Below are 23,389 nucleotides of genomic sequence, written 5' to 3'. Positions count from 1 at the left end.
AGTACATTATCCTTGCTACCGACATAGTTTCAAAGAGAGTATTCAAGTCAACATTGTCAAATGCTTTCTCTAAATCTACAGTTACCACAAATGTGGTTTTACCTTTCTTCAGTCTGTCATTTAAGATAAACCATCATGTCACTAATGCTCATGTGTTCTTACATTTATCTGGGATCCAAACTTTTCAATCTGTCAGCTTCTTACAGTCTTTCCAGTCTTTTGTAAGTAATTCTTTGGGTGTTTCAACAATGACATATTCAAATGATGGTTGAGCAAATTCACTGCCTTCATTGGAAGTATGTTTATTACATTCTTCCAGAAGCTGGAGAATATTTTAAATGTCACATGTACCGTGCATACCAGATTGAATAGTTTTATCATGGGTGATTGTCCCAAAGATCTTAATAAAGAAAAAGAAAACACACGCACACATTCATGCACACACAATACGCATGCGTGCCCCCGTGGCCAGTGTGTCACCATGGGTGCTAATACAGTTGGATCTCATTGCCCAGGGATGACAGTAACTGTGAGTCCGAGTTGCACGTCTATGAGTAATTGTGTTTTTCTGATTCTGAAGAAGGACTTTGTCCGAAAGCTTAGTCTAGTTTCAAATATACTTAAACATGCCTGTCTGATGCTTATCGCCTTGCCTGTGTGGCAAGCAGCAGTGGGTTCTGTTATAATTTCATTATTGTGTGTATTACCCAATAACTTGTTGTCTTTTTGCCACTGCTGTCTTCACTACTGTCAGGGACAAAGGAAAAAAACTGTAGTAAATGTGAATTGTACAGATGAACTATTTTATCAGAGATAGTTTGAAATAGATTTATTCTCAACATATAAATATAGAAAATTTAACCAATTTTCCTGTGACAATGTGTCAGTTCTGATACAGGCTGCTGGCCTGCAAAAGGGAGGCAGGACTCATTTCCCCAGTCCACTCCTCTCCCTCCTGTTGGTTAAAATTCTGGTTTGTTTACACACATGTTTTGTTTACACTCACGGCCATCTGCCACAATAGCTATAGTGTCTGCACTCTGTTATAGTGATAGGAAAACAAAACCTGTAACATTTTTCAACTGTGCGAAAATTCTTCCCCTAATGTTAAAATAATGTTACCATAGGTTTGGCTCTACTTTTATGCTAACTGCCTTGTCAGTCCTATCTGTAGTGTTGTCAAATGCAAGTCGTATGCTATGAATGCCTATGAAAGATTGAAATTAATAGTCTGCAGATTTTGTGATCATCAAATTTGTGCAGGCAAAGACAGTAATGCCCAGAAACATCTTAAGTCAGAGACATTCAGTTCATCGGCAGCAAAATGCTGCTGCTTTTCAACAAAACAGGAATTTTTGAAAGCTCAAATACAGCCACATGCAGAAAACATAAGCCATTTCAGAAGAAAAACGAAGAACCAATGCTTTGTTTGTCTTCACTTTTAAATTTGCGTGACTAATCATTTACAAACAAAAAATAAATAAATATACCAATTTCAACAGAAAAAGATGCAAATTTCACAAAAAGTAGATGTGAATTTCTCCAAAAATAGATGATACATTTTATGGTCCCTACCAATCACAATCAAATTTTTGTTTCCCTCAACATACTGAATAAATCCTTTTACCTCCCCATACATTTTTCTGTCTCTTCATCTGCATGACTGTAGCAGGACATATATTTTGTGTCAAATAATGCTGTTAGCAGGACGTTATTAGAATGCTACAAATGTCCATAAAAAAAATATTTGTTAGTTTTTTGAACAGATCTTGTACAAGTCTACCAGGAAACTAGATGTCCACTGTCATAAATAACTACTTCCACACAGTACTCAGTGACTAATTGTGTTCCTTCATATCATTAGCTATGTAGCTTATAAAAAGTGGAACAAAGAATAACGGCTGGTCTATCATCAATTTCTTGTAAAAATGTCTGTTATCTTGTTTTGTGACTGCAGATTTTTAGGTGTATTATTTTATTTCTAGGCATGTCATACAAGGAAGATGTAGAAAATATAGTCAGTGAATTGAAAAAAGTGTGGGAGGTGAATGACAGTCCACCTGTTGTGGAGTTAACTGAAAGTGAAGATGCTGATAATAAAGAAAATATTTGCAAAGTCCCATTGTTTTTATCACGGTAAGTAACCGTCAAGGCATTAGCAAGCCACTGACAGAATCATTTGATGAAAGGTCGCATTTTCATAAGTGACTCATCAAATAATGTTGTTTAATACTTTAGTGCCCATTTGTTGCCAGTAAATCGTTTCTCTTCGATTTCTTTAAATATCTATTAAATTGTGTGTTTCCATATTTTGGATTCATTAATGAATTACTTATTACTTATTTGACACTGAAGCTGTTAATCTATTTATAGAGTGATAATGCAAGGGATTGTCTTGTGATTTATAGTGTCATCTATTATTTTTTTATGTATTACTGGAGTATTTTATTTGCACCTCAGCATTAGAATGATGGATGTTACCAGGAATCTTCTTTCAGATATGGTACATAACAAATAAATAAAAATACATAAATTTCTGAATATTCATAATCGTGATAGAGCATCTAACAGTTTGTGAGAAGATGCATTTGATTACTCGGAACTAGTTAAAGAAGTAGAACTAAATAAACTTAAACATGTACACAATGTTCCATGAGCCTGTGTTCAGAAAAGATCGTTAAAGGAAATATAACAACAAGATGACCTCAAGAAATAATATGAAATATTATTGCAGCAAACAGAAAGATTTATGTCACACTGATGCTGTAAACTGGTGTGTCACACTGATGCTGTAAACTGGTGTATAAATTGGTTTCTTTGAAATATTTTGTAACGTTTTCACAAACGTTTTTGAAGTCCTCAGGATAAATATCATTCAGGCTGTTCTTTCGTCAATCTTTTACTTAAGGCCTGTGAGCTTAGTTCAATATTAGACTTAGAAGAAGCTCTAGTCATGAACGTCCCTCCCAAGACTCTCATTAATGGTCTCTCGTCCTGCATCACTTTTTGTTTTAATTTTTAAGCCTGTTCACCAATACCATAGAATTAATCTAGTATGTAAGAGTGTAATCTTTAATGCAGAACTTTTTTAAACATGTTCCTACACTTCTCTGTCAGAATCATTTGGATGTCAGTTAATGATTTTAAAAAAAAGAGTTGATTTAAACAAAGATTCATTCACATATTCCGTAGAGACCATCATAAAGTGAAATATGGTTAGTGAATCAGTGTGTCCAGCAACCTTGAAATCTTGAAAACCTGAAAAAGGCCAAGAATTTTCAAAATTGGAAAAAACCCCAAAACTTGAATTTTATTTAAATACTTTGACATTTTAAAAATTTTTCGGTACGTACACTTATTGATATACATATTTCAAATAGCATTCAAATATTCAAAGGGGGTTACACGTTATGCACATACTACCTGTTGGTGAGCCAATGTTTACACAGTGATTCGTAACTGTCAACATTTGTTGAGCTGTCACATGAGGTGGGAATCCAAGGAAGCTGATGTGTCAGAGGTGGGGAGAGACAGGAGAATTCATTGCTTTGAATTCTGGGTTAAAGTACAAATCAGCCATGGTTGTAGAAACACACGGAAGTAATAAGTACAATATTTGGAATTTCGTTAAGCCTGTAGTAACACTTATTGTATCAATCGTTAGATCACTGTAGTTGGCAGCAGTCGAGAACAGGATATCATAGTCAAAAAGAGTAATGACTTGTACTGATAAGCATTGAACAGGTCTGTGTAGCTGAACAACTGCTCGACGCTGACAGGCCGACATAAATGAAGACGTTAAAAGCTAGCCATCGATTTTGCCATGGGGTAATCTGCAATCTTTTGTTGATAGATCTGTAGCTTGTGAATGCTTACTTGGCAATTTTGATGTGTGGAGTGGCAATAATAACCTTGAGTGGTAATGAAAACTTGGCTATTTTGACGAGCGGAGTGGCAGTAATAATCTTGAGTAGTAATGCAATTAAATCAAGGTGGTCGTAAAACAATTATTCAAACAGGACAAGATAAATAAAATTTTAGACATTTATAATCATGTCTCATTTTGCAGCATTTACACAATTATCAGTATTAAGTAATTAGTGTATTCACCTTCCCCCCTCCCTTTTTTTAATGTTGGATTGTCATCAAACTTCAAAATTATAGTTGAAAATGTAGTTGACAGTTTCAAGTCTTATATACTGTTTTTGCAATGCACGTTGTTTGTACGAAGGCAGTAGGAAACATTAAGATGAAGGAAAGTGAAAGAGAGGAGGAGGAATGATTATTGAACAAACGAAAGAAGATGAAATCAAAGAATTCAAAAAGAGTGAAGCCTCAAAGATTTCAGCAGAGATAGAAAATTTAAAGAAATTGTGTGTTCATTTTTATCGCCTTTAAATCAATATACAGCATTTAATATTTTAAAAATATTTTAGTTTTTTATTTGTAATTTATACTACTTAAGAAATAACTTAATGTTGTAATAATTATCAATATAATGTTTTGAAAAATGATGTTTTGGTCTAAGATTTAAGAAAAAGGTAACATGAAAGAAATTTGTCTTGAGAAACCTGTAAAGAACCTTTAATGTGAAGATTATCAGTCGTTGGACACCCTGTGAATGTATCACAGTACACATTAACAAAGAGAAGCAGCTGTTTACTGTTTTAGCAATAAAGGAACACTGAATTGCTGACACTGTTTGTGCTTACACTTGCTAAATCAACATAGTAAATTGGCAAGAAAACCACTGCTTTGAATAATGATGCTTCTGCTTCAGTTACGCTAAGTGGCTGCTGTTTATTTCGTACCACTAGCTTAATATTTACTTAATCGTATTTACACTTATCAAATAACAATAAGTGAAATATTATCTTTGAATGGATTGAATCTATATTATTTTTACTTTGTAGATATTATGTCCCTGCTTAAGTACACATTTTGATTCATTGTTTTCTGTTTGAGTTCTGAGGTCATTGGTGATCAGTTGTTCATCTGGTATCATACTTCTTCAACTGCAATGAGGTTTTAAAATTCTTGTCATAAAACTAAGATGCTTTTACAATCTTCAGTGTCTTCATTTATGTGGAAAATGAAGGGGATCTGAAAAGTTTCTGTTCTCGATTAAGACAACGGCATTTCTTGCTGCATTTTTACTGAGTGGCTTAATCTAAATTATTGTATTTTGGATAATTTCAATGATTATTTATATGTGAAGTACAGATTTAAGAGCCATGTTGTTAGCAAGTTTATACAAACTCTCTGTCTTCAGATTTATTAAAGTTCTCTTTTTCTTTCATATCAGCAATACTGAAGGCTCAACAGATAAAACAGATAGAAATGATGCAGTTATTGACATTGCCAGTAGTGACAGTGATCTGGATGGTTAGTACCTTGAAATTATAAGGTACAATTTATGTAAAATATATAAAGACAATTAACAGCAATTCTATTTCTTTGCAGATTACCTGTCAGATGATCAGATGATGCCAGAAACTGGACAAAATGATGAAAGTGTGCAGAATAAAAACTCTGATCCAAACAAAAATAAGGGAAGTGGAAAGTTCCAAACTCACTCTTTTAGTGCATGTGAAGATCAGCAGTTGTGTAGTTCAGGTTCAGAAAATATAAGTGTTAAATTAGAGAGACAGTGCAGCACTCTAGATCTTAGGACAATAGACCAAGCTTCCAGCAGTGTTGAAGAAAGAAAGCTTGGAGATTTAGAACAAACTACACTGAGTGTCAGTAATCTTAGTAGCAAGATCAAGAGTGCCTTAAATAAAACCTCACCGAGTGCATTAAATCGGGACCAAAGAAATGGTGTGGAAGTAATCAGTCTATCAGATGAGGAAAGTGGCTTTGGTGATATAAAAAATTCTTGTTCCACTAATCTCGAAGTGAATCCAGAAACGTACCAAACCTGTCACAAAGAAGTGCCAAATGTTAGTAGTGCAGAAAAGCATATCATAATTTATCCTGATGTACAAACAAAGTCGGTAGTGAATATGTTGGGACTACATAGTAATGTGGTAAATTGTGAGCCAATGCCATCTTCCTTATTAAATGGGATAGTTGCCTCCAGTAGTTCAGGTGTGAATATACAGCAAGATTTGAATCCGCCAACCATTGTGCCAGTCAGTGTTTCACGGGATAGGTCTTCTGGGCAGTGTATATTTAAGATCGAAGGAGGGAAACTGTATGTGAAGGGTAAAACTGGAGAAACAATACCAATAGTTCCAGGACAGATTGGAAGTATACCAACACCTGTTCTGACACTTCCTGAAACTGCTACACCTGCACTAAATTATTCAGTATCACCTCCAACATACAGTGATGCACGTGGACAAATCCTTTCTGTACCTTGTGCAAGTCGTGATGATAATTTTGTGCCATCTTCAACAGTGTGCCAAGCAACTTCTTCTGTGAGCAGTGTTTCAAGCTGGCATGTGCCTTGTGAATCTCCTGTGATATCTGATGCAATCCAGTCCAATGTATTACCTCAGTCCCCAGATACACAGTATTTGAGTCCACCCTCTGTCCCAGTATATACTTCACCTCAGATGTGTAAATCTACAGAGACCGGGAGTGAACCTGTGTCACCAGTGAGTTTAAAGTTGAACAGTACACTTCCACATCTCAACGTAAATAGTGTGTCAACCTTAAATTCTGGAATATTACAAGGTTCTATTTTTACACAAGCTGGATGGACAACAGATAGTATGTTGGCTACAACTGGTAATTCAGATGCTGTAAATCACAGTGAAAGACAATAATACATCTTGCATCTTTTGAAGTGTTGTGTACATTGTGTCATTCTTCTGAAGTGTGATGCTACTGTCCAGCAAAATTGCTGCAGTTGAATACAATTCCCCAGTAGGTGAACACTATGATAAAGAGAAGTGGTACAGTGTGGTACCTGCAATGAAAATTTCTGTGATGTCTGTAATATATAGATTTTGATTGTTAATCTTTTCTTCAAGGTATCTGTTCATACACATGTTTATGTGCTTCAGAATATTATTCTGTTATTGTGTGAATTGGCCTTTTTTTATACTTTGTGCTTGTGTTTGTTTTTAATTTATTCCATCATGGTATCATTCAAAGGAGACAAATTTACAGGCGTCAACATACTGCAAGAGTATATCATAAATTTTATTTATTTTGAATCCTCATGAGCAACTAATTTAATAGTGCAATTAAACAGTCTTGCTCATTATGGCAGGGTAGTAACTGCATCTTATTTATTCCATTCAGCAGATAAAATTGTTTCTAATTTTGTGATATTGTACATAAATATTTATAGAGGAAATGTGCAACAAGTTCTTGTGAATTTCTGATTTTCGCTAGTGCGGATAGATTGTTTTGAGTGAATTGTGTTTTGGGTGTACATAGACTGTAAATATCAAAGTATTTTACTTTCTCAATTTTTGTATTTAATTATTCACAGAGACTTATAAATATTTTATGTGTATACAGTTTTGTACATAATAAACAAAAATTATAAACTTGTTAAAACATTAATGTTTATGTAACATTGCATATAGTAAATAGATGAAGCATTTTGTTGTTTTAATTATGTAGAAGTAATTCATTAAAATATGTATGAATGTTTCGTTCAATCTTAGTCACGCTTGTTTTCAGAAGTGTTGGCAGAATGAGAGGACAAAATGTTGTTGATTTTTGGCTTTAATAACATGCTCTTTGAAAGCAGCATAATAATTTTATATAATTGGGACCATTTGCTTGGTAATACAGCTTTTTTATGGGAATGTATAATTCCAAGAAGTATTTAAATATGTTGTAAACAGGTTATAATGAAACAATGGAAAATGTGGGATGGAATGTAACAATGGCAGTGCAGTTTCAGCTCTGTGAGACTGCAGACGTGCGTGCTAGTTGCATTTGTGTGAGTGTGTGTGTGTGTGTGCGTGTGTCTACTGCTGACAAAGGCCTTAATGGCCGAAAGCTATGATTGTGTGAATCTATTTATTGTGCCTATCGCGACTCAGCATCTCCGCTACATGGCGAATAGCAACTTTCCTTCTCAGGTATTGTAAACAAGTTATCAATGCAGGATTCCATGGATACTATTTTTTTAAGCATAGAATATGTCACATGCTTGAAGCAAAGTTTTTCATACCTCCTATTAAAAAGTGTGTATATACTACTCTTGAAGCATCACAATTGGACAAAGAGATTTCATTAGTAGTAACTTGTGTAGAATAACTGGTGCACAGTGTATAGAAGGTAGAAAGTCTGACCACTAGTCGAGTACACCCTTTTCACCGCTTGGCGGCACTAGTTCCAGTTTAGCACTACTCTCCCACGCATTTGTACCTCTGTTTTACGTGTTACAGAGTCACCATTCTCATGTGCGCTGTGGGAATGTGCTTAAACTAGACTATTTAAGCCCTGGCTCAATACTGATAATTGATTTTTTAATTGTTCAGACATGGAAATAAGAGAACACAGCAATGCACAAACTGCATGATTTTGCACACAATAATTAATTTTTGGATTGTCAGTGTATTAAAGTAGCAAGCGGGGAAAAAAAATCGAATCACTGAATGTTATATGGCAATACGAATATTTATTCTTACATCACTTTGTATTTCTACGGCTGACCAACTGAATAATGATTGTGAAATCCTACTACTAAGAATAACATATTAGTAATTCGCTTTTAGTAATGCTGTGAATAATCTAGAGCTATAATAGTACAAGTCATTTCTTATGAAAAGTTTTCAATTCTGTAATATATATTGCAGAACATTGTCGATCTTTAATCTTCTCCCAATGTTGTGTTTTCAACTATTACTCTCCAGCCTTTCTTGCAGGGCTTAGATTTTCTTGGCCACTAGTCAGCCAAAAATGCACCAGCACCTATAGCTCACGCGGCCAACAAGAGTACTCTTCAAATAAATGCTGCTTGGCCAAAAGTGGCATAATAGAGTGTGTGTACAGTGGAAAAGAAGAAAATTCTCATAGGTCTAACAGACCATAGAGCAAAACTAGGCCACAAATAAAAATTACTACACACTAAAATAAGAAATTTAAAAAAAAAAATTCTACATGTTTTCTCACCTTAAACTGCTGGACACTTTGGAAAGTTTCCTTGTTGATTTACTTTTTTTTCCCCCTCGAGTCCCTAGCTGAGTTCTTTCACTTTGAAACAAAACTGACATTTCATGTAGCAAGAAATTAGTGTGTGTACAGTCTCCAAGGCATGTTCTGCACTACAAGCCAAGCCAGAAGTCTTCATTTGTATTTTTGCAATGCTTTACAAACAGTCATAGAACAAGTCATCCCAGAATGCAGATGGAGAAGAAAGATTAGCACTTAAGGTTTATTCTTCCTGTAGGAAGACATTTAACGCTTCTGAAAGGTAACATAAATAACTTTGTCCTTGATGGGCACCATAGTTCTTAGAGTCACTGAAAAGTGAAAAAGGACCATTTTCTATTGCAGAATTCTTTGGCACAACATTTAGTGATTTTTGAGGCCTGAAGTACAACATAACTTGCTGTGTTGTGTACAATTCATTTTTTTAATTTATTTATTGCATTATCAATAACACTGTTTGAGGACTTATAGGCTTCCCACTTAGAATGATTTTCAATGGCGTTTATGACAATCAGTTTTTCTTCTATACTACGCAGTACAGATTTTTTGATGTCAGTATATTCCTTTTTAGTCTTCTTTGCCAAGATTCATACCTGACTGACATAGGATGTGAGAGTGGGTTCTGTCCCTCATTTACAATTCCCTCCCTATGATAAAACTTTCTTGACAGGCACATGTATTGACTGGAGCATATGTAAATGTAGAAAGTTTACTGGTGAAGGGTGGTCATCGCAGGTCACTGATCAAATAATACCAAAATGTCACTCTAGGGGATCCTGATTGAAATTGGCAGTCAATATGTGTCTGAATCTTTTATTTCACAAATATTCAGATATTTCTAATGTGCTCTGTACTGTTACTCTGAGCGGTTCCAGTGTTCTGTTTGAAGCAAAATTTCTGTCTGGATCAGCTAGACTATGAAAAATACGCTGCAGAATTTTATGGTGATCTGAATCTTTTCTCGTATCACATTATGTTGTTTTTTAATTTGGAGCATTGTGAACATCGCTTATATACTGAGTAAATTTTTCAGTTGGCTCACAATCCTCAAATCCCATGATGCCACTTTCTGTCTATAAAAAATAAAATTAAAATAAAAAGGTAAAGCTTTTGACATTCTGGTATTAAATAACAGGAAAAGAAGGCAAGCACCATTTGCTGAAAGGAAGTCGGGTGGATGTGTGCATATGTCAGTTTACTACATGCCTTTACACCAGCAAACTGTACTGAACTGTCAACTTTATAAGCACATTCAAGAAATCCATACCTCGTGATGTCAGTTCCAAACAGCGCAGTACATTTATCATGAAAGTGGTTGTGTATGTATTTCAAAATATGTACTGCACCTGAAAAAGCTCAACCTTTTCTATTTCCATCAACAGGATTTTGAAGATAGCATTTAGTATTCCCCTTCTTTCCTGATACTTGCAAATGTTTCTGGGCTTGTTCGTTAGATTGACTGCCATCGCATATAAATTCTACACTCTACCTGCTCCAGTTGTATTAGAATGTGAATTAAAACTTTTTCTATCAGTTCTCCAGGAGTTGCATTTCTGTTGGCATAGACTACAACTGGTTGCACCCAACATTATCCCAGAGTTAAAAACATGAAAACAAGGGCATGATCAGCTAAGACTTAATTTTGGTCTGCGGGCATCATACGGCCAAAGTCTACAATAAAGAGAACCCATTGAACTGAATATCCTCTCTCAGTGTAACCCCATCAAAGATAATTACCCATTATTTTATGTTTTTATCAGTTTCTTCTCTAAAATTCTCCTTAAAACATCTATGGCTGTCTTGCTAACACCGTATGTGCATTTCAACCTTTTAAGAGTCTCCTCAAATGCAGGAAGCAGTACCTATAACCCTTAGGAGATTCAATGTATAATAAAAACTCTAGAAGAAATTCACTATTTTATCTCACTCCTTATATATCCTTCCTCTGGCACTTCTGTAAGATAGTATATGCAAGTATTTTTTTACTTACTAGATAAGCTTTCACTACATTTACATTTCTTAAGTCTACATGCTTCTGTCTGCGGCACGATTGCTCTAGCCTTGTCTGACTTGAGTTTATTGTTTCCCCTAGCCAAGGTAGTTTTTAATTTTTTTGTTTGTAGTTTCAATACAGTTACTTCATCAAGCAGATCAACTGATGTAGACTTTTACCAAACAACTGGGTGCTGCTGAAACCAGAAGTGGTATCACTTTCACAAATTCGTAAACATTTGATGGGTGCTTTATTCACAATTTTACAAACAGCTTTCCTTTTTGTGGGAGATTTTCTTAGCTTTAATGGGGTAGACAAATACTAGGGCAAATTCAGGAAAATTTGAGGAACCGAATTTGGTTTCAAGTGACAGTTAATTCTGGGCAATTCTACTTCCTTTCTATCAATAATCAATTTGTCTGTTCTTAATATCAAATTTTCAGCAAAGTATGAGTTTCTTGTTAGCTCCTTGTCTTCTCCTAGGATAACTTACTTCCATTTGTTAAAATTTTCTATACCCTTCAGGGGCTTGAAAAAGCATCTGATTTGCAACCCAGCACAAAATAGGAAGGTGTTGTCACCACGATTTAGGAGATGGCAGCGCCAACTGTTAATTTTGATCAAAATATTCGCTTGGCAACCATGTATTTCGGTTTAATTTATAATCAAGCTCCACCAATAATCTGTACCATTGCAGAATTGCACATACATAACTCAAAATATCTGTAAATCAGCAACAGAGCACATGAAATAGCATTTATAATCATAGACAACTCATCACACTGCTGTGCAGTGGGAGGTTACTGCGCTAACCCTATTCAGCCCATGTTATTGGAGACAATAGAGTACACTTTCTGCCTCTATATGGTATGACTGAAGCAAAATCAGAAAAGATACTGTAACATACAGTTGGTCCACATGCATAACATAATTTGTCAGTTTAATTTTTTTCATGTTAAAGTAAAAAAATTTAACACAGACGAGTCTGTGGATATTTTATTCTTGTTTGCAGATCACATCATAAGCTTCATGTATAATGAGCAAACTTATCTTGCTGCAGTTTTAGGGAGGCAACGCTACTTGCGTTTTGTGAGGATTTTATTGTACTAAAGACAGTCTTTTTGATTTTGTTGACATTTAAAAACTGGGGAAAGTTATTGTTCTCCATTATTTCTACTATTCTGTCATCATTTTTGTCAAGTGTATAGAGAATAACAGTAATTTGTTCTTATGGGCTGTGAACAATGACATTCATTTGTAGTAGTTAACCTGTCAGTATAAGTCTTCTCATGTAATGAAATAGTTTTGTTTTGTTTTGTGTAGTAAATAAGTATAAACTCACATTCTCATTTGTTAATATGTGTTCCGAATGTGAAGTGGGAATTCACCTTTCAATTGCTCCAAATCCCTCCTATTTTGACATAGACTTGGACACAAAATGATCCATTTAGGTGCCTTCAAGACTGTTTAGTGTCTGATGTGTTTGAGCAGGTTGCAGTTTCTCTGGTACTTGTACAATGATAACATTAGTTTTTATGTTTCCAAGCTGGATACTGTACATCTGGTAATAATGTGGGTACAACATATGTTATTTTGAAAGATAAAGTTCAAAATTGTCTTCTGCTTTGTGGCCTTGATGTATTTTTTGCTTCTACTTTTGCAAGCTGCTGTCGCCGTCGAATATTACTGAATTGAATTGTTGCTCTTGGATTCATAGGAGTATTCACTTATACATTGTGATCATATTCTCGTAAATGCAAGCTTTTAACTAGAAGAATTCATAGTGTCATATTCCCAGCTTAAGCACTTTGCAAGCTTTCTCCACATTCTCCTGCATAAACTTCTTTTCAGTATCCATTCAATAATTCAAAAAGAGTCTTCTGGTTTTAGGTTCGAAGCTCTCAGACTCACATCAAAAGAATGTGTTTACTTTTTAAATATTCCGCACATTGGGAGACTCAATTAAGATATGAATCTTTGGCTGAAAAGACTTCCTTCTGCACTCAGAAAGAAATATGAACAAGCCCAACCCCTTTTTCTCCCCAAATTACAGTAGCTCTCTGGTTCTCCAGTGACAATCTAATGTGTTGCGTTAGGGAGCAGCTAGTGTCACTCGAAGTGATGTGGGGACCGATAGCCTTTGGAGTCTGGGCCCTTCAACCCCCACAAACCAACCAACCAAAATGACATGTCTTCCATAAAATTTAATGTAACCTCAGAATTTGATAGCAATTGACAAATGAAGACCTTCAGAGACATCACAGTGGATTTAATTGTTTTTGTGTTATGACAGTATGCCATTTCAAGGCAACAACACATTGAAGATTTATCACAACACATCACTCTGGGTAATACTTGTTATAGTTCAGTGCCAGTTAGTGACATCAGCAGCAAAACTCTTCATGAGATCCTAAGATGAAAGCCATCTGTTGTTGAAAGTTATGTGCTGTCATAATAGTGTAGTGGGGAGACATGGAGTTGTTTGTTGTTGTGCTCTTCAGTCTGAAGACTGGTTTGATACACCTCTCCATTCTGTGCAAGACTCATCATATCCGAATAACTAATCCAAACAACATCCTTCTGAATCAACTACCTGTACTCATCTCTTTGTCTCTGTAAGATTTTGATGCCCCCCCTCACATACTTCCCTCCAGTACTTAGATGCTGATCCCTCGATGTCTCAGAATGTGTCCTATCAACCGATCCTGCCTTCTAATCAGGCTGTGCCACAAATTTCTCTCCTCCCCAATTCTATTCAGTATCTCCTCAGTAGTTACATGATCTACCCACCTAAACCTTATACAGAGTCGTAAGAAGTAGGTTTGCATCCTGTTATATTCAAACATTTTCTATACACCTTCACATTTGTGGAAGATTCTGGGACTTTCTTATTAATGTAATGGAAGTATGTTCTGCAGTATTTGATGTTGTTTACATATTAGAGCATTTTCTCTCCAGATTGAGTTGTTAGACTTTTGTAATCTTGGTTTTCACAAACATTTGACACTTTTTTTCCAGAATATGTTTTAAGATTTCTGAGGGTGTGGTTAAGCAGGAACCTAAGCTTACCACTTCTCTCCATTGCCTGTGCTGGCACTATAACCTGTGTGCTGTGCCTATAAAAAGCAGATGTGACACTGTTGCAAATATTGTTTGTACTGGGGGACAAATAAATATCTTTCAGCTATTGCCAATTTTCCCCGCTTCTGGCAGCACCAGCAAAGTCAACAACTTATCATGGCCAAATTATAAATTGATGTTAGTGAAATGAGCAGTAGTGACATTTATGTTCTTGCTTGTCACAAATACTTGGCTGTTTATTTCCATAAATATGATTTCTAAAAGTGTGATTAATGAGGAATCTGAGGACACAGCTCGAATTGGTGCAACCAAATCAAGTTTTTTTCCAAATATTTAGCAATTTCCAAAGGTCCTCTCCCATACAATACTTATGTGAAACTTGTGACCATGAACAGCAGTTGACAAGTACTCATTGTTTTGACATCATTTTCCAATAACCTTAGAGTAAAACTAACTTCTCCCATTCCCCTACTTTTTTAAGTTACCAAAGTGAATAATGACAAGCAGAATGGGAAAATTTATTGAATAGTACAAGTATCTCACCACAACTGACAGGAGAAGATGTAAATAAACACCATATTTTCTTTAGAGAAATTGCAGAAATTGGAGAAAATATGATGCTTAAATTTCAGTTACCTTTTTGTTTTACTGCAAATAGGCCATCTGGGCAGCATGTTCCAATTTCAATTCTTCATTCTTTTCATTTCTTCCAGAATACCTTCATCTTTACTGCAGACCATTTTGAACCAGTCTTTTTAGCTATCCAGCCTTGGAATCCTTCCATTTTCAATACTTTTTCCTGAAAAGCTTCTCTATTGTTTATACCTTCTGTTTTTATATTGATCTTTGTAGCTGCTGTTTTGCTTCGTTGACCCAGCTTGCGGACTTCTTATCACACAAATATTTGAAAATCTTATTAGTTAATCTACTGTCTGGCATTTGAAATAGATGTATGAACAGCATGAGTCTATATTTTGCTATATTTCAGCATTACTTCATAATTTCCAACCTTCTGCTGTTTTTTGTGGTCTTAATACTTATTCACCTTTCTAGTAGTTCTAATTTATCAAAATTATAGTTTAATGTCAGGCGTTTGCTTGCATATAGGCATTCTGGCTTCTTCATTTTTGCATCTTTGGATACACACTTTTTATTGTAGAGATCTTTGGTGATACCATATGCTATCCTCATTTTATGCAACCTGTCCTCTGTTGATAGCTGATGCCACTTTTTCGGAAAGCGTAGCAATATCATCTGCAAATGAAAGACAGTTGATTTCGATCTTTTTGCTTCATCTTGTCTTCTTGCTTCCTCTTGTCTTCCTAACTTTATAGGTGACATGTTGAGTTCAATAAGTTTTTTGTTCCAAATTCTTACTATTTTCTCCAACACACTATTAAAAAGAATTGTGATAGGCTGTCACCTTCTCGTACACCTGTTTTTATTTTGAAAGGCTGTTATATTTCCTCCATAAATTTTACTTTACAGACTGTATCTGTAAGTGTTAACATGGATTAGGTTCGCCAGTTCAGACTTCAGTCCAAATTCTCAGATTATTTTATATATGGTTTCTCTGTAAACAGAATCAAAAGCCTTTTTGAAATCCACAAACATAACTACAATATCCTTTGATTTAGGTAAGCTGTGATGGATTACTGACTTTACATTAAATATTTGCTCTGAGCATGACCTTGCTTTCCTGAAACCACCTTGATATTCATCTAAATGACTGTCTAGTGTTGTTTCTATTCTGCTTAATAAAACCAAGGAAAATACTTATGCTACTGGCAGTAAACAGTTTCCTCTGTAGTTGTTTACATACTGTTTATTACTTTTTTTGTGGACTGGGTGTATCAAGGCAACTATCCATTACTCTGCAATTTTTTCTGTTTTCTAGATTTCTTCAAAAAGTAAATTTAGCTCCTCTGCTATGTTTGGCAAGGTCCATTTCAAAAGTTTAGCTGTAATAGGATCTTCTACACCAGCTTTGTTGTTTTTGAGGGCCATAATTACTTCTTGAATTTCCTCTATAGTTGATGGCAAATCTTCTTCCAGATTTTCGTTAATATCTCAGCATTCCAATTTATGATTTGGTTTAAAACAGTTCAGAAGCTGAAGAAAATGCCTTGCTAGTATTTCAAATACTCGATATTGCTTAATAACAGTTTTCAATTTTGAAACAGACATTTGGAGTTTGGTACCACTTTAATTTCTTTACAAAATTTTTGTCTATTTCCAAAAATTTCTCCTTTTCAAAACCACGTTTGGTATTTTTGATTAATGTGGCTGTTTCCTTCCTTTGTTGTTTAAATTGATCATAATCTTCAATTTTCTTTCAGCAGTTCCATTTTTCCCACCTTTTAGTCCTCTCTGCTACGGCTTCTTCACATATTTCTTTCGACCATATTTTGCTTTTGTTTTTTATTGACCCAAATACTTTCTGTGCAGTATTATTAATTTCTTTGAATATGTCTTGCCAGTTGCCATGTTTAGCTACTTTAATTTTGTCTTGTTAGTTTTTAATTGATTCTTTTGTTATAGTAAGCTTGTCTGTATTATACAGGGTGTACATAAAGTCTGGCAACACTTTCAGTTATTTATTGCACAAGAACCAAACATTTTACAGGAATCATACATATGTCATTTTGAAGAGAATCCCTGAAAGTTTTTTTCCATGTATACCACCACAGCATAGTTTGGTAATTTGCCGATAGTCAGCGCTAGTCGCAAACATGGCGAATTAAGGTGCAGAGTGAGCTTCGTGTGTGTTGGACTTAGACAAAAACAAGTTCATTCTCAAAGATGAGGCGGTCGTCTCTTTCTGTCGATAACCGCCACCAAGCCTCCGCCGGTAGTGCGGAGCACGATAAGGATGGTGTGCCTGTGTGCACCCAGCCGGCTGATGGCACAAGTACGCATGACCGATCGTGTTGTGGCAGGCGCTAGTGCGAGATGCGATTGATCCATTTCTCAATGTCTTGGTAGGTGCGATCAGTGGAGGGAAGGTGCAGAAGGCGTCCACATGTTGACTGTGCCCTGCTGCTGATGGCACGGTGGAAGCAGAAGGTGTCGGTGGGGAGAACATAGTCGTGCTGAGGCTTTGTGGTGCAGCGGGGTTTTGATCCGATCAAAGGTGCGGAGTGCGTCGAAGATGCGATGCGATGTATTGCCAAAGTATTTGCTGGCGAACACGGCGGTAAGTGTAATGTGTCCGGTAACAGTTTGTTATTTTCCGCATGACATATAGGAGCAAGCATGCTGTGGCTTAACGGGTGCGTAAGAGATGCCGGATGAGCAACACTCGCAGTAATGACAGAGTTATAGAGGCGCTTAATGTTGCAGCAGGGGAGAAAACAGTAAGCTGCACATGACTGACCTTGGCGGCGGATGACTTCGGTGTAGACTGAAGCGTCACCTCAGAGTCCGTGGACAGCGAGTGTGTTACAGCAGTAGATGGCAGGATGTTCCAAGCGAAGTTGACAATGTCAGTGTTTTGATGTGCGAAACAGCTGTGATTGTGGGTTGGGAGGTGCAGCTGTGAGCCCTGTGCATGAGGCATGGTGATGGCGAGAGGTGGTGGAAGGCGGACGTGGTCGGTGAAACCATGGTCGGAGCAGGAAGGCAATGAGAGGTAATGTGAACATGAAAAAGTCGAATCGGCGGATGAACTGCTGATCCGTGGCGGAAAGGCGACACAGTTCGATGGAGCTGGAGCTGCGTGTTTGCTGTCACTGCCGGCGCTGCGGTCGAGTCGTAAGGCTGCAAGTTGCTCGCGAGAAACTGCCGCACGGTCATGTGTCGGAGCGGAAAGATGCTCACTCATCAAAGCAGAAACGGCAGATGTGTTGGTCATACATTGCGGAGGTAGTGAAGAGGGCGGCACTGGAATGTGGCTGGTTATGCCATGGTACAGAAACAAAGTGTCTGGAACTTCCAAGGAAAGGTGGCAGTGGCGTAAATAAGTTGCTTGTACCACATCAGTAACGTAGAATTTCCACTTGAGGCGGTGAGATGATGACAGTTGTGACATCTGGTACTATAGATGCATGTAGCGTGATCATCAGGGTATTAGTTGTAGCTGGTAGTAACGGCAAAGGATCATCAGCAGTCGGAGGCGGAACAATGACAGGAGCATCCGTTGCATGTCTTGCTCAGTCAGTGTCGGCTGCAGCATGTGTAACTGATCTTGTACCAACAAGTTGTATGTCGCAATTTGTTCACGTAGCTGTTGCAGTTGTTCAGGCGAAAATGTACATCGTGAAGCAGTCTGCTGTGTATCACTGAGTAAGATGGTGTCAAAATCACAATCTCTCTCTATCAAAGGGTAACCTGGCGTACAAGACAAGGTTGGCGGCACAGTATTGACATAACAGTTTGAGTGGAAGAGATTGTGTGTGTGCGATTGCGAATGTGAAACTCAGTACTCGGCGGTGGCGGAGTGTGAACACGTTCACTGCTGTATGAAGCATTGAGACGGCTGAAATCGTCGTCTGGGGTGAGTGAAAAAGTTGCAGGCGGTAGGCTTTCATAGTGTTGGCGAGTTGTTGACAAGATGCGGGTGCAGTAGCCGTGGTGGGATAGTATGTCATGCAGCTATTTGTTTTGACTGGGTCGAGGTCAGTGAGCCAGCAGGCGCGGCCTTCATGTCGCTGTCAGTAGCGGTCGAGCAGAGTTGGTGTGGCTCAGGTGCTGCATAGAGGGAGATGTGGCACGTCCAGTGTTGCACTGATAAACAGCCGGCATTGTCGTCGGTGTAATTGGTGCATTGTTGTTGATCAGTAGAATGCCCTTGATGAAATTGTTTCTGCGATATTGGTGACAAGCGCTAAATTAAAGCGGCTTTCGCTCTGGTGTACTTGTCACTCAAATTGTCACAGATAACGCCCGTAATTACCTAATGATAGTCCTTTAGGTGCCTGAAGACTACGAGGTATTTTTCACTTTTGTCGGTGATGCCATAAGAGGAGAATATATACTCCGCGGCCATGAACCACATTGGAAGTTGGTCCGAGAGAAATGTTGGTAGTAGAATGCTGCAAATGAGACAAGCGGGGAGAAGAGGAGGAAATGTTTGCGGAAACATTCGAACTCTGGAAGATGGGCTGTGCGGAAACTGGGTCGAATGAATTTGCACGCGGTGCGGAAGATGTGGCACGTCCAGTGTTGCACTGATAAACAGCCGGCATTGTCGTCGGTGTAATTGGTGCATTGTTGTTGATCAGTAGAATGCCCTTGATGAAATTGTTTCTGCGATGTTGGTGACAGGCGCTAAATTAAAGCGGCTTTCGCTCTGGTGTACTTGTCACTCAAATTGTCACAGATAACGCCCGTAATTACATAATGATAGTCCTTTAGGTGCCTGAAGACTACGAGGTATTTTTCACTTTTGTCGGTGATGCCATAAGAGGAGAATATATACTCCGCGGCCATGAACCACATTGGAAGTTGGTCCGAGAGAAATGTTGGTAGTAGAATGCTGCAAATGAGACAAGCGGGGAGAAGAGGAGGAAATGTTTGCGGAAACATTCGAACTCTGGAAGATGGGCTGTGCGGAAACTGGGTCGAATGAATTTGCACGCGGTGCGGAAGACGCGGTGGCTGTGACAGGCGTTTGTAAATTCAACCAGGCATGCGATTTAGCCATAGTTCGGAATTTGTGCGAACTGGGATTTGCAACATACTCCCCATTTCTTGCAGTCCATTGTTTGGCATGATTGTCCAGTGTCGAAGCACTGCACTGACAAATGTCACTGTAATTATTATCACACAAAAGCACGTCAAAATTGTCCAAATTAATCGGCGAAGGAGCACTGCACTGTCCGGAAGTGATATTACCGATGCGTTGAGCAGGTTTTAACGGACGACGTGTGCACCTTGGTCGCATTGTCGATGTGTGGGAAGGTGATGAAAGTTACTAAAAAGCACGATTCACACAAGAGTCAGGAATTTACACACTAATTACACTTCCTGTACACTGCATCCAGATGCGGCACAATGTGAAGTCAATGGACGTACAAATCCGACAAAGGGTTGCTGCATTGTTTGTCCTTGGCGATGTTCCGGTACACATTTCTGGTGTCATAAGTGGTGTTCGTGAGCATCGGGGTCACCAGTAAGGAGGATTGAGATGTTACGTACAGTAATATTGAACCCAACATTAAGTATTCACTCGTTTATAATGAATTAACTTTATTTTGATCTTGTCGGTACAAACACATCCGCTCGAATACAGAGTTGGGAACACACTGAGATCAACAGTTTTCAAAGAAGTTCGTTCTCAAAGATGAGGCGGTCGACTCTTTCAGTTGATAACTGCCACAGATTCAAATACGGTAAGATGTCACCAACAAGGAAGGCGTTTTACCACTGGCTCAACAAATTCGTTACGACGGGTTTCTTGTGCCCAGAAAAGAGAAACAGATGTCCCAGTGTGAATAAAGTGAATGTGGAGTTCGTACAAGAGACATTCATAAGGAGGCCAAAGAAATCAATGTGTCATGCATCCTGTGAACTTGAAATGGCTCCGGTGACAAAGTGGAAAGTCCTGCGACAAAAGCCATTCAACTTGGAGCTAGTGCAGAAGCTCAAAGACAAGCATTTTGAGTTCTGTTCGCAGTTGTAGCAATCAAATGAGGATGGGGATAGCATTGTTGATCGCTAAATTTTTAGCAAAGAAGCCACTTTTCACACTAACGGGAAAGTGAACAGGCATAATTTTTGAATCTGGGGTACAAAGCATCCATACAAATGCATTGAATTTGAGCACGATTCCCCAAAGGTAAATGTTTTTCATGCCTTGTCATGTCGAAAACTGTACGGGCCATTCTTCTTCGCCCGAGCACTGTCACTGGATATTCCTGCTTGGACATGTTGCAGCAATGGCCGATGCCTCAAATGTAATTGGACTCTCCGTTCATCTTCCAGCAAAATGGTGCACAACCCCATTTCCATCGTGAAGTTCGAGGGTACCTGAACACGGAGCTGCCGCATTGATGGGTCGACTGTGCTACAGAAGGGGACAGCTGTTTCATGAAATGGCCTCCCCAATCACCAGATCTCACTCTGTGTGACTTATTTCTGTGCGGACACATTAAAAATCTGGTGTATGTACTGCCTCTACTACATGGTGTAGCAGAGCCATGGGAGAGAATATGGGAAGTGACTGCCACAGTCAACGATGCCATGCTGGGATGGGTATGGCAAGAATTCGATTATTGTATTGACGTGTGCGGGGTCACTCAGGGTTTGCTCATTGAATGTTTGTCAAAAAAACTTTCAGAGTTTCTCTTCAAAATAGAATGTGTATGACATCTGTACAATGTTTAGTTCTTGTGCAATAAATAATTGAAAGTGTTCCCAGACTTTACATATACCCGGTATTTTATCAACCTTTGTGACTTTCTTTCGTTCCTTTTTTTAATTATTATTATTAGGTAGGAGTTTGACTTTAATTTTAGAGAGATAATGATCAGGATCAGATTCACCATTCCTTACTACTTTCACATTCATAATTTCCATTGTGCTTTTTTGTGAAATAGTCACATGATCTACTGAAATTGTTCTAACATTGGATTGAGAGATATCCACGTTTTAGCTTTTCTTGGGAGTTTCCTAAAGAAGGTTGACATTAGTTTCAGGTGAGAGCTTTCACACAAGATGATTAGCCTCATACCATTTGTGTTAGTTCTATGAGCTGGGTAGTGTCCTACATTTCTAAATTTCTTTTCTTTGCCTATTTGTGCATTGAAATCGCCTAATAGTAATATGGTGTTCATCTTTGGAATTTTAGTTATTTAAGTTCCTAAAAGATCCCAGAATTCCACTGTTTTTTGTGGATTTTTTTTCCAGTTTTCATTTATTGGTGCATGGCAATTAACAAGTGTGTATAGCTTGTTTTTGCGTTTAACTGACAGGAAGTATACTCTCTCTCTCTGAGATGGGTTTAAATAAGATTTCCTATTACCCTTTTATGAACGTAGGAAGTTGTACACATTAATGGCATCTGATTCATAATTTTGATTGCTGGTTTGCCATTGGAAATTCTGTAGTTACAGTGTAGGAACCTTGTTTCTTGAACTGCTAAAATTTGAATTTTGTTTTATTGATATATTAATTCAATAGTGGGTAAGAACAATTATTTCCATTGGTGAAGCTGCATGATGAGGTGTAGTGATAAATTCTAAGGTATCATTAGTGCACCTCGTTGTGTAACTATCTACATCTACATGGATACTCTGCAAATCACATTTAAGCACCTGGCAGAGGGTTCATCGAACCACCTCTCAATTCTCTAATATTCCAATCTCATATAACGTGCAGAAAGAATGAACACCTATATCTTCCCGTACGAGCTCTGATTTCCCTTATTTTATCATGGTGACCGTTCCGCCCTATGTAGGTTGGTGTCAACAAAATATTTTCGCATTCGGAGGAGAAAGTTGGTGATTGGAATTTCGTGAGAAGATTCCGTCGCAACAAAAAATGCCTTTCTTTTAATGATTTCCATCCCAAATCCTGTATCATTTCTGTGACACTCTCTCCCATATTTCGCGATAATACAAAATGCGCTGCCTTTCTTTGAACTTTTTCGATGTAGTGCATCAGTCCTACCTGGTAAGGATCCCACACCGCGCAGCAGTATTCTAAAAGAGGACGGACAAGCATAGTGTAGGTAGTCTCCTTGGTAGGTCTGTTACATTTTCTAAGTGTCTTGCCAATAAAACGCAGACTTTGGTTAGCCTTCCCAACATTTTCTATGTGTTCTTTCCAATTTAAGTTGTTCATAATTGTAAGTCCTAAGTACTTAGTTGAATTTATGGCTTTTAGATTAGACTGATTTATCGTGTAACCGAAGTTTAACGAGTTCCTTTTAACACCATGTCGATGATCTCACACTTTTCGTTATTTAGGGTTATGTGATAAATGACAGCGTCATCTGCAAACAACTGAAGACAGCTGCTCAGATTGTCTCCCAAATCATTTACATAAATAAGGAACAGCAAAGGGCCTATAACACTACCTTGGGGAACGCCTGAAATCACTTCTGTTTCACTCGATGACTTTCCATCAATTACTATGAACTGTGACCTCTCTCAGTGGTATTAATTGATTTCTAGACCAAAAATCATTTTTTAGTATCAGAAGATGCTGTAACCTGATTTAATCAAAAAAGTATATTTTTGTTGATATCAA

The 23,389-nt window shown here is 37.6% G+C and overlaps 1 protein-coding gene across 3 annotated transcripts in view; it reads left to right on the top strand.

Moving 5' to 3' along the window:
• Positions 1 to 7,037, top strand: part of LOC126281603 (uncharacterized) — a 54,887-nt gene extending 47,850 nt beyond the window's left edge. For 2 of the 3 annotated variants that reach the window (XM_049980706.1, XM_049980705.1), the window contains 3 exons: positions 1,986 to 2,136; positions 5,306 to 5,385; positions 5,464 to 7,037. In XM_049980706.1, the coding sequence (XP_049836663.1) occupies positions 1,986 to 2,136; positions 5,306 to 5,385; positions 5,464 to 6,773 (1,541 nt within the window). In that variant the 3' untranslated portion in view covers positions 6,774 to 7,037. The remainder of the gene's footprint in view (positions 1 to 1,985; positions 2,137 to 5,305; positions 5,386 to 5,463) is intronic. The other variant, XM_049980708.1, reaches the window with a different exon arrangement.
• The last annotated feature ends 16,352 nt before the right edge of the window (positions 7,038 to 23,389 follow it).

Source organism: Schistocerca gregaria, chromosome 7 (genome assembly GCF_023897955.1).
Source record: "Schistocerca gregaria isolate iqSchGreg1 chromosome 7, iqSchGreg1.2, whole genome shotgun sequence".
In the NCBI taxonomy this organism is placed as follows: domain Eukaryota; kingdom Metazoa; phylum Arthropoda; class Insecta; order Orthoptera; family Acrididae; genus Schistocerca; species Schistocerca gregaria.
The sequence above is the reverse complement of the archived record's forward strand: the minus strand, read 5'-3'. Positions and strand labels throughout refer to the sequence as shown.